Here is a 15,513-nt window from a genome sequence, read left to right on the forward strand (position 1 = left end):
TGACACAGCGATCAATGTGATGTTGCGCGCGTGCCAAACTTCAGAAACACGAGACGTGGGCAAGAGTGCGATAAAGATGAGTGTTTGCGAGAAGAAGCACCAGTGCGCTCCTGAAGGGAGGGGGTGAGAGGGCAGGACAGACTGAAAACCCGGATAGTGGGCACGACAATCAGTACAGTAATGCAGTTATTTTGAGTAATACACAAATTACATCATAATGGCCACTGCTAGTCTATGGTTTGGACTTCATGCTTACATATTCAAGGCACATATGACATGCAAATAACAATAATGGAAGACATGAAAACAAGGCATCATAGGTTTGTCGGTTTTATTAGCAAGTTCACAAAGTTGAGTGCATGGAAACGTTGTTGAAGTGCCACAGTATATGAGTGTTTAAACTCTCCATCTTCACCAAGGAGTGATTAACAGATGGATATATGTTGACAAATGAACAGATGGCAGTGATTGATACAATGAGAAAATGAATGGGTGTTGGACAAGTGATACTGATTTCGCTAATAATGACGTCCATGAATCCCATCTGTATGGTTCTGATGATTCGGTCTAGTCCACAGTTACTGTGCTTCGTACAATGGGGAAGTGCTCAAAGAAGCCCTGCACATTACAACACAGTTATTACAACCCAAAACAGACTTAAAAAAACATTCATTAGTCAATCCTTCCTTAATAGTTCACCCAAAACTGAGCTTGCCCTTATGCTGTTCCAAACCCATTCTTTCATGATACAGAAAAGATGAAAATGTAATAAATTGCACTTGTCACTCCTTTTCATGCAATTACAATGAATGGTGCACGAAGCTTCAAAAAGTGCTCTTCTTATTCTTATGTGTTGGATCTTTTTAATATATTGGTTCACCCCGTTCACAAAATAATTTATCCACCAACATTTTATGATGCATTCATGGTGCTTTTTTGGAAACTTAAAAACCGTCAGTCTCCATTCTTCATAGTCGTAAAGGAGAGACCAACACAATCTTTCAAAAATGTTCCTGTGTTCATGGAAGAAAGCACGTTATCCAGGTTTGAAACAACATGAAGAGTAAAACATACACTACTGGTCAAAAGTTTTAGATCGGTAAGATTTTATGTTTTTAAAAGAAGTCTCTTCTGCTCACCAAGGCTGCATTTATTTGATAAAAAAAAAACAATAAAAAAACAGTAATATTGTGAAATATTATGACAATTTAAAATGACTGTTTTCTATTTAATATATTTTAGACTGTAATTTATTCCTGTGATCAAAGCTGAATTTTCAGCATCATTACTCCAGTCTTCAGTGTCACATGATCCTTTAGAAATCCTTCTAATATGCTGATTTTATGCTCAAAAAACATTCATTATTATTTCCAAAGTTGAAAACAGTTGTGTACAATTTTTTTTCCAAAATTCTTTAATGAATAGAAATTTCAAAAGAACAGCATTTATTTAAAATAGAATATTTTCTAACATTATAAATGTCTTTACTGTAACTTTTGATCCTTGATGAATAAAAGTATTGATTTATTTGATTTCTTTCCCCCAAAAATAAAATTTAAATTCTTACTGACCCCAAACTTTTGAACGGTCGTGTTTAATGTTACAAAAGCTTTAGATTTCAGATAAATGCTGTTCTTTTCAACTTTCTATTCATCATAGCATCATGAAATAAAAATGTAAAAAACTGTTTTCAACATTGATAATAATCATAAATGTTTCTTGAGCTTCAAATCATAAATTACACTTAACTATATATTCACATAGAAAACAGCTGTTTTAAATTGTAATAATATTTCACAATATGACTGTTTTTGTTTGTATTTTTAATCAAATAAATGCAGCCTTGGTGAGCATAAGAGACTTCTTTTAAAAACACTAAAAATCTTACCGATCTAAAACTTTTGACCGGTAGTGTATTTCATTAAAGGGTTAGTTCACCCAAAAATGAAAATTATGTCATTAATGACTCACCCTCATATCGTTCCAAGCCCGTAAGACCTCCGTTCATCTTCGGAACACAGTTTAAGATATTTTAGATTTAGTCCGAGAGCTTTCTGTTCCTCCATTGAAAGTCAATGGACGGCATACTGTTCACGTCCAGAAAGGCAATACAGACATCATCAAAGTAGTCCATGTGACATCAGTGGCTCAATCTTAAGTTTATCAAGCGACGAGAATACTTTTTGTGCGCAAAAAGTAAACAAAAATAACGACATATTCATTTCCTTCTCTCTGGGTCTCGAGCTATTTTACGGAGTGTTTTTGCGCAGCGCGTCTGTGTTGTACGTCACACGTAGGCTCACTATTGGCCGACGCTGGTCATGTGTGATGCGTGTGACGTACAACACAGACGCGCTACGCAAAAACACTACGTGAACTTCAGAGAGAAGGAAATGAATAGTGGAATAAAGTCGTTATTTTTGTTCACTTTTTGCACACAAAAAGTATTCTCGTCGCTTTATAAACTTAAGATTGAGCCACTGATGTCACATGGACTACTTTGATGATGTCTGTATTGCCTTTCTGGACGTGAACAGTATGCCGTCCATTGACTTTCAATGGAGGAACAGAAAGCTCTCGGACTAAATCTAAAATATCTTAAACTGTGTTCCGAATATGAACGGAGGTTTTACGGGCTTGGAACGACATGAGGGTGAGTCATTAATGACATACATTTCATTTTTGGGTGAACTAACCCTTAAGTGAACCATTTCTTTAAGCTTATTATCAGCATTTACATGCTCGATTTGTCATTCTGAAATAATTCACTTAATAACCATATTAAAATTTTCACAGAACTCCAAATTTTACAACTAAATAGGAGTGTTTTAGATTTATATTTGCCCTTATAATACTGAATGACCAAACCTTATGAGGTTAAGCTGGCGTTTACCTTAAAGAGGGTGGTGGTCTGGAGAACTCCAGATGTGCAGCACATCTCACGAATGGAGTGCATGGCAAGTTGCGGTGCCCCGAGATCCAGGACTGCCATTCCTAAACGAGCTGCTAAAATGGGCCCAATTGTTGTTCCACATGGACTGTCATTCCTAACCATCACATCCTGTGGAAGAAGTAGCCTTTTATCTTTTTAGTTATATAGCGCCTTTCCACATACATAACGTCGCTTTACAAAAAATACATTTTAAATTAAATTTAAACCCAAAAATGAAAATTCTGTCATTAATATTACCCTGACGTCGTCCAAAACCCTTAAGACTTTCATTCATCTTCGGAACACAAGTGAAGATCTTTTTGATGAAATTCGAGAGATTTCTGTCCCTCCATTGACAGTTACTCAACTACCACTTTGACGCTTCAAAAAGTTCATAAACAGAACGTAAAAAAACTAATCAATATGAATCGAGCGGTTTAGTCCACATTTTCTGAAGACACGATGGCTTTATATGATAAACAGATTGAATTTAGGCTTTTAAATATTAATATCAATGCCCATTCCACACAGAGAGAAGAGAGTCATTTATATCACTGTTAATTGTGTATACAAACAGTGTCTTGGTGACCAAGGCAAGATTTCATTCACCCTCTTTCCTCTTCTGCACCCTTTTGTTTATGAATCCCACACGGTCTTATGAGCAGCCTGTTGCGAGGAGCAATGGTATGAAGAGAGATGGCATTCTCGCTCTATATATATATATACAAACATTAATAAACATTCTAAATGACTACCAACAAAAACAAACCACACGATAGTAATCAACTGCTCTCTTGCATTTCATGTCTTCAGAGCAGTAATGCTAATTTTAGCTCAGATAATGAGGAGCACTTTAACTGATTTATATGGCAGAAGAATCTTGACAGATGGTGAAGCAGGATATAATGAAATAGAAGGGAGGAGGGAATGTTCTGCTTACCTGTAGAGGTACGCCCACTTTTCCTGCAATCTCTCGTAATATAGCAGCAGTTACAGCAGTGGTGGCATAGCGCTGGTTACTGTTAAACTTGATGACTGGACCCTGATCCAGGACAAACAATGTGAGAGATTTAGCTGACTGGGCTCTGCCGAAGACTTCATGAATGAGTTAAAGAGGCATTAGTGAGTATGTTTGTTACCTTATGAAAAGCTGGCCTGTGGTTCTCCTCATGTTTCTCCCTGTAAGGTGAATAATATTATACATTACAAATATAATACGTTTTAAACTAGAAAACGACTATTCCTTTATTTTAACGTGGACACTTATTTGTCATTGACCCTTGCCCAGTTGGAAAATTAATAATAACGTAATTAATCATTTTATTAAAGACAATTTCCAGCCTGTAAACAAAACATATACATCACATATTATGCAAAACGTTCTTTTTTGTTAATGTTTTTGAAAGAAATCTCTCATTTGCTGGATCAAAAATCCATTTAAAAACAGAAATATTGTGAAATTCTATTACAATTTCAAAATAACTGTTTTCTATTTTAATATACTTTAAGATGTAATTTATTCCTGTGATGCCAAAGCCGAATTTTCAGCATCATTACTCTATGTCACTAGCCTGGCTCCGCCCTCCTACGTACTTCCGCTCAATTTCATTTTCCTTCAGTACTACGTCTGGGACTGCTGTATATTCTTAGGTTTCCAGAAACAAATTTTTTGTAGGACCAATCAGCGAATAGAGGGAGTGGCTGAGAACGATGACGTTGATGTGATCACACACATGACTAGCGTCGGCCAATAGTGAGCCTACGTGTGACGTACAACACACAGACGCTGCTTTATCAAGACTCGAGGAACAGAGAGAAGGAAATGAATAGTGGAATAAAGTCGTTTTTTTTTGTTTGTTTTTGCGCACAAAAAGTATTCTCGTCGCTTTATAAACTTTATAAAAGACAGACATCTTATTCTAAACATAATCCTCTGATCATTCGGACGACCACGCGTTAGCGATTGGCTATGGCAGATCCTGAGTGACTCTGGGCAGATCCAATAGTTTTGAACTTTAACAGAGAACCCGCCTTCAAGGAAGTAAACGTTTCTCAATGGAGCGAGGCCAGACTCTCTGTACAAATGAAATGTACGAGAGTCTGGTAGAACCAGGCTACTATGTCACATTATCTTCCAGAAATCATGCTGATTTGGTGCTCGGGAAACATTTCTTCTTATTATCAATGTTGAAAACAGTTGTGCTGCTTAATATTATTGATACTGACTTTGGATTTTATTCTTTTTTATTACTTCCAAGACTGGAAATAACAATTTGAAAATTCCCAGGTATTTCTTGTGACTGGGAAATATGATTATTATTAAAACAAAAAAAGTACAAATTTCAGTGTCACCATAGTGATGATACATTGTACGTGGATAAAGGCGGCATAGTAAGAGACTGACTGGTAGTTAGGGTGTGCAGCGTGTGCCATGTCTGCACTGATCATGTAGGACAGTGGCACTGCCTCCTGAAAGGCTGTCAGATTGTCAGGGGTCGAAGCTAGGCGTCGCAGAATCAACTCAGTCAGGTTAGACTGAGCTCCCTGAGCGCTTTCAGATCCCACCTATTGATCAACCAAGAAACCAAATTATTTGGGTTAGGAGACTAGCAACCGATGGATTTAGAATCTGCATTTTCTCATAATACTGCATTTTGTTTTTGTCTCACCTCTTCGTTGTCATATAGGGTAACCATACGGATGTTTGGATCTTTGGCTAGAGAATCAGGTGTGCTGGAGTCCATGAGTGCCTGGGAGAGAAGACATAATTATGCATTAATTATTTATCATCACTCTTCAGATCATTTCTGAGTGAGTGAGTGAATGACTGAATATTTAATAAGATGTTGCTCTATGCGTTCAGACGTACCGTGAGGGCACAGAAACAACTGTGCAGGTTGTCCAGACGAGGAGAGAAAATGAATTCCTCATAGACACCTCCTAGTGCCTGCAGAACACAAAAACATGTCGAAACTCATGAGAATCAGTTAAAAAGCCCAGGTGACAACCCACCGCCGTAGTTCCGACAGTTAGTTTATGTGTAAATCATATGGAAATGAGAGCCATTAGAGCTCTTCGTCTTGTTCCTTCCAGATTCTCTAAAGTAATGCTTAATTCTGCTGGGAGTCCCACTCTCACATTTAAAGGCGTCTCTTCAGTCGGGTAAAAATAACAGGAATTCTCTTTGCTGAGCACAAATGTACCCTGCATACTAATCCTCTTTATGTCAGCACAATTTTGTGCAAAACCTCAACAAAAAAAAAGAAAGAAAGAAAGAAAAGAAAAAGACTACCCTAGTAAAAAACAAAACTATACCAAAATGCATTTTAAATACATTTATTTCATACCAAGTATAGTACAAATCCAGCAACATATTTAATGACATATTGGCTTGAGACTTTCTGATAAACATGCACTACTTCAACACTACTTCCAGATAACTAAAGTACAAATTTAGTTGTTAAAATTTAGCAGACTTTAAGTATATCAATTTAGGCTACCAAAATTGCAGGGTATTTATAATAAGTACATACAAAATGTAAATGATTTGTAGTATACTTTAGCATTAAATAAATGTTTTTCAGATACATTTTGGCATATTTATTTTTCACTAGGGGTAGAAAGCAAAAACAGATCTTTTGGGTATTTGTCTAACATGAAGACGAAGAGACTTACGCCAGGCTGTGTGTCTGCCAGACAGAGCTCAAAGTCCAGTAATGCGTTTGGCTCGACCCCGAGCTGTCCACACAGCATCTGGATCAGTGCAGGGTGATGCTTCTCTGCCTGAACACACATTGATGCAAAAACACTGAGAAAAATGTTTACACAAGGATTGGTCCCTTGTTCAATTGTTATCAGTCGAAATCAGAAATCTTAAAATATCTGTTTTTCATACTGCACATTGTAACATTGTGGTGTCTAAATTCACTTGTAGCATTCTACAACTGAATTTGGGTTATATTTTAAATGCAATTAATAGGCCTATAGTATAGAATTTGAATATTGGTCATAAGAAAATAATGATTGGCTTACTCGCTTTCATGTCGTTCCATTATTATGGAAGCTCAAAGGTGTTTGCTTCACGCATGACAACCAATTAGGTTTGTTCTCGCATGTCATGCAAGCAGTTTGAGCTTCTTCAAGAACCAATGAGGTTTGCTCTCGCCTGAGGATGAGCTGCCATTGGCCAAATCTGATGTGCTCTATAAACAGTGAGGAAAATAAGTATTTGAACACCCTGCTATTTTGCAAGTTCTCCCACTTGGAAATCATGGAGGGGTCTGAAATTGTCATCGTAGGTGCATGTCCACTGTGAGAGACATAATCAAAAAAAAAAAAAAATCCAGAAATCACAATATATGATTGTTTAACTATTTATTTGTATGATACAGCTGCAAATAAGTATTTGAACACCTGTCTATCAGCTAGAATTCTGACTCTCAAAGACCTGTTAGTCTGCCTTTAAAATGTCCACCTCCACTCCATTTATTATCCTAAATTAGATGCACCTGTTTGAGGTCGTTAGCTGCATAAAGACACCTGTCCACCCCATACAATCAGTAAGAATCCAACTACTAACATGGCCAAGACCAAAGAGCTGTCCAAAGACACTAGAGACTAAATTGTACACCTCCACAAGGCTGGAAAGGGCTACGGGAAATTGCCAAGCAGCTTGGTGAAAAAAGGTCCACTGTTGGAGCAATCATTAGAAAATGGAAGAAGCTAAACATGACTGTCAATCTCCCTCGGACTGGGGCTCCATGCAAGATCTCACCTCGTGGGGTCTCAATGATCCTAAGAAAGGTGAGAAATCAGCCCAGAACTACACGGGAGGAGCTGGTCAATGACCTGAAAAGAGCTGGGACCACCGTTTCCAAGGTTACTGTTGGTAATACACTAAGACGTCATGGTTTGAAATCATGCATGGCACGGAAGGTTCCCCTGCTTAAACCAGCACATGTCAAGGCCCGTCTTAAGTGTGCCAATGACCATTTGGATGATCCAGAGGAGTCATGGGAGAAAGTCATGTGGTCAGATGAGACCAAAATAGAACTTTTTGGTCATAATTCCACTAAACGTGTTTGGAGGAAGAAGAATGATGAGTACCATCAGAAGAACACCATCCCTACTGTGAAGCATGGGGGTGGTAGCATCACGCTTTGGGGGTGTTTTTCTGCACATGGGACAGGGCGACTGCACTGTATTAAGGAGAGGATGACCGGGGCCATGTATTGCGAGATTTTGGGGAACAACCTCCTTCCCTCAGTAAGAGCATTGAAGATGGGTCGAGGCTGGGTCTTCCAACATGACAATGACCCGAAGCACACAGCCAGGATAACCAAGGAGTGGCTCTGTAAGAAGCATATCAAGGTTCTGGCGTGGCCTAGCCAGTCTCCAGACCTAAACCCAATAGAGAATCTTTGGAGGGAGCTCAAACTCCGTGACTCCAAACTCCAAACTCAAAAACCTGACTGATCTAGAGAAGATCTGTGTGGAGGAGTGGGCCAAAATCCCTCCTGCAGTGTGTGCAAACCTGGTGAAAAACTACAGGAAACGTTTGACCTCTGTAATTGCAAACAAAGCCTACTGTACCAAATATTAACATTGATTTTCTCAGGTGTTCAAATACTTATTTGCAGCTGTATCATACAAATAAATAGTTAAAAAATCATACATTGTGATTTCTGGATTTTTTTTTTTTTTTTTTGATTATGTCTCTCACAGTGGACATGCACCTACGATGACAATTTCAGACCCCTCCATGATTTCTAAGTGGGAGAACTTGCAAAATAGCAGGGTGTTCAAATACTTATTTTCCTCACTGTATGTGAGTTGATCAATGTTTATATGTGAATAAAAGCTGAAATTAAACTCGTTCATCCTATAAAGTGGTCATATTTCTTTGGAAGACTTGGAAGTTAAACGGCTTGATTCATATGGATTACTTTTACATTGTCTTTATAAACTTTTGAAGCTTGAAAATTCGATGGAATGGACTTTCAATGGAGGGATGGAAATCTCTCAGGTTTTACAAAAAAATAAAAAAAATCTTCATTTGTGTTTCAAGGATGAACGAAAGTCTGATAGGTTTGGAATGATAAATGATAACAAAATGTTAGCTGAATAGCTGTTATTACCAGAACAGATGCAGATAAATATACATTTTATACAAAAACGTTTTTAAAATATGCGTTATATATCTGTGTGTGAGTGTCTCATCTTTGGACCCCACATTACCTAACATTTCTTATGAAACTTATTTAAACATAACATGACAAAATTTGTACAATGTAACTGATGTTTAGATTAATATCTTTCCCTCGTGTTCTTTTTCTCTCTCTTTTTTATTTATTTATTTTAGTTTTCAGCTCATTAGTATTCTGATGACATTGAACATATTGTTAATACATTTTGTATATTGTATACAAAGTTGTATGTCATAAACATCTCTGTATGTTTTGCAAAAATAATAAAATAAAATAAAATAAAATAAAATAAAATAAAATAGACTTTGAGTTGTAAGCACGTCCCAGCCGGGTTCGTCACTTATTGGGGTCCTCTGGAAACATTTCCGTTGTGGTCTGTGCTATTTGCAGCACATTTCTGTATTTGGTTCTGTTGTGAACTTTTGCAGCGCGTTTCTGTATTTGGTTGTGTTGTGAGTATTTTTAGCACACGTGTTGTGAAGCTGATGAAGATGTTTTCTTAATTTGCGGGTGTTCTTCAGTTGCAACGCGTTGAGCTCTCTCGGCCACCGTATGTATGAGTCTCTTTGTAAAACATTGGCAATCAGACCAATATTGGATGATGATCACAGTGTTAAATTATTGGTCAATGAAATTTAAGCCTAAAAGTTCCTGATCAATGCACCATTATTAATTAGATTTAAATTGAATTATTAATTAAAAGAGTGCCGTTTCCCCAAATACCTGCACGAATGCAAATGTGATATTGATTTTATACAACAGTTAAATAAACAAAAAGTTATTATTGTTACATTTTAGACACAAAAGTGAGCCGTTGTTTCAGTGACCCATTCATAGATGGTCACTTGCTTCGTTCCTGAATGAATCAGTTGTTTGAATGAATGACTGACTCCTTAAGAAAGCGACTTTTTATATTTAGAGTATCATTTCATTTTTCCTTCATATTCATGCCACCTCTGAGCTGCATTAAACAGTCTGTGTAAATATACCTAAATGCCACTTCAGATGCAGCTTCTAAAAAGTATTGTCAAAGTTTATGTATAATAAATTCTATGGCGAATCCAAAAAAAAATTCTATTAAGCTACTTTTTGTAATGTCTATTCAATGCTTTTCTCATCTAGCAAAATAAATAACTTCAGTTATTTATTTTTGGGGGGTAACTTCTCTGCCAAAATGGATGCGTGATTAATTCGAATCAGCACATTATGTAATTATTAGATTAAAAATGTTAAGCGCTTGACAGCCCTATTAATTGTCATTTGGTTGCACAGAAAGCATATACTTTAACTTTAATCAGGCTTGTGTGGTTTTGTACACCTAAAGCATGAATTTGCATGATCTTACGATGCATGTTGCATTAGAGGCATCTCCACAGGAGGCAGTTCCTGTTTCCAGCTCCTCCTGTATGGCAGTGGCCAGGAAAGGTGCTCTACGGACAAAAATACACAAAAATCAGCAGCATTCCAGTGTGCTTATCCACATCTGTCCGAAGCTCCACCTGTCCTGCTCCCTGTCTTTTCCTATGGCTAAATTAGTGCTTACAAGTGGTTTTCCTTGTTAGGTCCAAAGGAGTCGTTGATGTCTCTCTGCAGGTGAATGGCAAGGTGGGGGATCCTGAGGATGGGACGGGGAATGTGTACCAGACGCTGCACAAGCTTGCCTTCGCTCTGTACAAAGAGAAATAGACAGACAGCATTGGTAAAAGCAAGTGTTATTCATATATAACTTGAGATCAACAATGGATAATTCAAATGAACTTGGGTAGGTTTTACATTTCTATATCATGGACTAAAGGCTTGTTCACACCAAGAATGATTACTATAATGATAACGATATAGTGTTAAAAATCGCTCTAAATGTAAAATAAAATAGCAGAGTCCACACCACAAGTATAACAATAAAGGCACCGAAAACTAAACTGAAACATACCAGGCTAACAATCTAAACCGGCTTCATGGTATAGGCCCCTAGTCGAGGACGTGATAATCACGATAGGTGATAGGTTTTTGCAAGACAATCGAGGGCGGAGTAGAATGCAGTAAGTTTGCTTCTGATTGGATCACGATGATCGCATGTTAAATGCCAAGAGTAAACGCAGCCAGAGGTTTACCTTAACCATGATACGTCCAGCAATGGTCAGGTCACGATCAAACCATGTGTTCCAGATTCCCCCTCCATAACACTCCACTCCTATCTGCAAGACGCCTAACTTTGTTTTCTTAGAGCGTGGCTTCACCTGAGCACGCACACACACACACACACACACACAGGAAATTAAGAATGATACCCATATATGTATCCTCTACTTACATTAATGTGCAATACAGTGATCTGACTGCTATAATGTAATTACTAAATAAAACTACAGATCACTCTGAGAACTGATATGTAATCTATATCAAAAAGCCCTTTCACAGGGCATCAGGTGTTTGTCCTTCTCACCCTCAGACATGGACTGTCCGTATGAGCCCCGATCATGGAAAAACCATTTCCAGGCTTGTAGAGACCACCGACAGCAAAGGCAATAATGGTGGAGAAATTTCTGGTTACAAAGTACTGGAAAGGGAAAGATCACAGTAAAAATACAGTGAAAAGATAAGGATGAGTAGCATGTTTCTCATTCTGTCCAAAAATAATAGAATAAGCTACATATGACTGAAGATATTTTGTAAGATAAGCAGGACCTTTTTATACAAGTTTCTACACATCTGCCTGCTTTCATCCAGGTGTTTGAAGAGTGATTTTTCTTGCAATATATAATATAATATGCATCAAAATATTATTATATTATATATTATTATAACTACATTATAAAATCACCTTTGAAAGTCCCTCCCCCCGTTTGTAGGGGCTTATTATGGTATGCTAAGATTTAAGCACGCACACCTTATTGGCAGGTTTAATGTTCCAATGTTCAGCCTCCTTGAGCTCAGTAAAACCAGCCTTCAGCAGGCGGGATTTACATTCCTCCACCACTGCAAGACGGAGAAGAAAGGAAAAGTGAGATATACAGACTGTAAACTGACATTACAAATCTTGTGTGATCTAGGTGCATTCTTTCAAAGTCTAGATCAAGATCTATTAACCATATCTGGAGCTCTATCAGCCAGTAAGGAACAATGTTCAAGACCCATATCTAGTCAGACTGTAAAGTTGGGTAATTATATTACCCACAAAGTGGAGCTCAAGCTTTCATGCATTTCTCTATAATACATTGTCATGGGTCGCAGCTCAATATACAGCATTTCAGTCCTATGTCATTCTTACCATGGTATGGTGAAACTCCTTTATTGACAAAAGTAAGAAACTCTTTGGCAGCGGCCTGCACAGCTTCTTTGGAGCTTTTCATGATGAAAGACTGAAAATAATTGAGGAAACAGTAAATATAAGCACAAGCACTCATATGCAGAGACACTTCAAATGCGTGAAACCAACTGTATTCTTGTTTTGGAGATTTTCATTATCATTGTTTTGGAGATTTTCATATCTTTAGTAAGCTTATGCACATGAATAAATTAGAAACAACAAAAAATAAAGTAAGTTACAAATGTAAAAAAAAAAACACCAATCACAGTCGATACCTATATAACCAAACTACAACACTTGCAGAATTACCGGAAATCCGACACAAGGAACACTATACAGATCTCTCCACTCTCACAGCACTCTTAAAGTTACCCGTCGACCGTTCTTACCTGCATATAATAAAGTGGACTTTCACATTCAGTTCAGGGCATGAACGCAGGAAGCAATGGGGATTTGCTGTAGTCTGGTTGGAACTGGTAGCAGAAGAAGGTTTGCGCCCTCTAGTGGCTGGAGGTGCAATAGCTCTTTTAACGACTACATTGACAAAGGCAGTTCACATACCCACTGCACCTAGTTTTGCTTGCATCATGTAACTTTATTCTATGCATTATACTTGACATAGCCTAAACATATTACAAATATATGGCATGTAATGTGAAAATGTATCATTGCATTTTTTTCTTACTTGTAGGCTATATTTATATATTATTAAAAAAATTAAAAAAAATAATAGGCTATTTATTGTAGTTGTAATTTTGCAGTGTAAATTATTTGATTTGATTGGCAACAATCCTATAGTGTCTTATTGTAACTGAATTTGCAATTACATTTTTACAAATGTAAGAATTTGACATTAAAGACGATGGATACATTTAATAAGTTTAAAAAAAATCTGCCTTTATAAAGGTAAATAACACCCTGGGGTAATTATCACAAATATGCAGATTTAAGTAAGCTGAGAAATCAGATTTGGTCAATTTGATCCGTGCATTAGGTCTTAAAGTGACAGCAAGATGTTAATCAAACAACTAAAAAGACAAAGAGAAAATCACTCCTTGCTTTTGACTGAAAAACTTCCAGCTTTAACAAGGATTAATCTGTATATTTAATTTATAGGGTGAAGACTATGCAGTGTTATTTTACATTTGATTATTACATTTCTGTCTTCCTGAAAATCTTAAAACTGTGTTTATTTCATCTTTGTTCTTTTAAATTTGTTTTTGGCTATTGCTTACAAGTTTATTCCTGGTCAATATAATAATATAATATAATATAATATAATATAATATAATATAATATAATATAATATAATATAATATAATATAATATAATATAATATAATATAATATAATATAATATAATATAATATAATATATAATTTAGTCATGGGAAAGTAAGGAAACTGGGGGAATCATGGCAAGCAAGGAAACGTGTTCACACAAAAAAACAGAAATACATATCAACATTAAAATAATTTTAATGCCCAGAGATGAGTACATAAAAAAAAAAAAATTCACTTGTATTTGTATGTCTATGTTTTTGTACTGTTGCCTGGTTGCAATACAATATTTAGAAACATGATCTTCCCGCTTCCCATCACAAGAGCACACACAGCCCTGAAGCATGAAGTTAAGCTGGTATGATTCACAAAACTTCATAATAACATATAGCTTTTTTCACAGTCTATCTGGAATTCACAGCTGTACAAATCGTTATGTTGTTTGGAATTATCCTGTAACATTTATTTGAAACCTTCTATGCATTTTCGTGTGTGTGTGTGTTTGTCCTATCCTGTTCTAAGAAACAAATACAATATTTGATCTCATCCAGGAATTGCAAGTTTATCTGAGTGATATTTGGCAGCAACATCCCTGAACTTTTAGGGTGTGATGTTTTCGACCACAGCATATTTTTATTCAGTCACAAAAAAAAACTAAATGTCACAGCTTCTATGTGAATAATACCATGGCAACATCTGATAGTGAAAGGTCACACTCTCTAATTAAAGCAGTTTTATAGAAAACAGCTTTTCCTGTTGCCAAGCAAGGATTTAAAGGATACTTCTCCGAGTTTGTCACAATTTGATCTGTTCTGGACAGCGATTATTTATATATTTACCTATTTATTTGCATTTGTTTTGCATTTATTGTTTTATTATATTCAGAATTACACATTAAATAGAGAAAATGTAAACAATAGGCCAAATTATTGTCAGGATGATTAATTGGCTTACATTTTTTGCACTCGTCGATATGGCAGTCTTTTTGGACATACACTGACACCTTGTGTTGTGAATGTAACATTACCCAATATTTCCAAATGTTTCAGGTGGAATTTATGCTCTATTCACAATTTGTGTGTGTGTGTGTGTGTGTGTGTGTGTGTGTGTGTGTGTGTGTGTGTGTGTGTGTGTGTGTGTGTGTGTGTGTGTGTGTGTGTGTGTGTGTGTGTGTGTGTGTGTGTGTGTGTATGTGTGTCTCAAACTTTTTGAATGAAAAAAACATTGCTGAATGCAACTTTAAATACAACACATATCTTCATCATTTTACTTCATTATTCTTGTGCACCTTATATAGAGCCGAAAGAGATAGAACAGGGTGAGAGGAGATCGAGGTGAATAAACAGGAGGAGAGTGGGAGAGAAGAGGAAAAGAAGATTTGTTTATATTCTCTGTCACCTGTGGTCTTTCTCTCCTGCAGTTGAAGGCTTCCAGAGAAGCTTTTGTAATGATGGAATTCCAGTCCTCTTACAGTCTCTATAAATAGGTTTGACAAAAACCATGGAAAGCCATCAGAGGCTTGTAACAATTCATATGCCTTATTTGATCCCTCAGCCCAAAAGATCTGAAATTGCACACTTTAAAATCTATGAGATTGTATAGGGAAAAAGGTGCTGATCTCCACTTTTCGCAATTCAGATCATCTTCAGAAATAGGTCTGTCATTACATGCATATCTAAGGTTATTTCATTATTAGGTGATCAGTTTGTAGCAGTAAATGAAGAGATGTCTCATCGATCACAAGTTCAGTATGGCGTACCACAAGGCTCACTAGGACCGCTGCTGTTCA

At 36.7% G+C, this 15,513-nt stretch overlaps 1 protein-coding gene across 4 annotated transcripts; it reads right to left on the reverse strand.

Moving 5' to 3' along the window:
• Nucleotides 1–316: 316 nt before the first annotated feature.
• Nucleotides 317–12,947, reverse strand: dnpep (aspartyl aminopeptidase). 4 transcript variants are annotated; one of them, XR_014031207.1, is made up of 15 exons: nt 12,835–12,947; nt 12,407–12,497; nt 12,026–12,114; nt 11,582–11,695; nt 11,250–11,375; nt 10,682–10,806; nt 10,484–10,568; nt 6,608–6,715; nt 5,802–5,879; nt 5,602–5,682; nt 5,337–5,497; nt 4,072–4,111; nt 3,873–3,974; nt 2,894–3,642; nt 317–618 (listed from the first exon to the last, which is right to left on the reverse strand). XR_014031207.1 is itself a non-coding variant. In XM_081380592.1 (15 exons), the coding sequence occupies exons 1-15, from the start codon at nt 12,838–12,840 to the stop codon at nt 568–570; spliced, it is 1,425 nt and encodes a 474-aa protein (XP_081236718.1). In that variant the 5' UTR covers nt 12,841–12,947; the 3' UTR covers nt 317–567. The 4 variants fall into 4 exon arrangements, 2 of the variants coding, with proteins under 2 accessions (XP_081236718.1, XP_081236719.1); XR_014031208.1 differs by having other exon boundaries at nt 12,755–12,838; XM_081380592.1 differs by having other exon boundaries at nt 2,894–3,061.
• Between the last annotated feature and the right edge of the window lie 2,566 nt (nt 12,948–15,513).

Source organism: Scardinius erythrophthalmus (assembly GCF_964197995.2).
Source record: "Scardinius erythrophthalmus genome assembly, chromosome: 12".
NCBI classification, from domain to species: Eukaryota; Metazoa; Chordata; class Actinopteri; order Cypriniformes; family Leuciscidae; genus Scardinius; species Scardinius erythrophthalmus.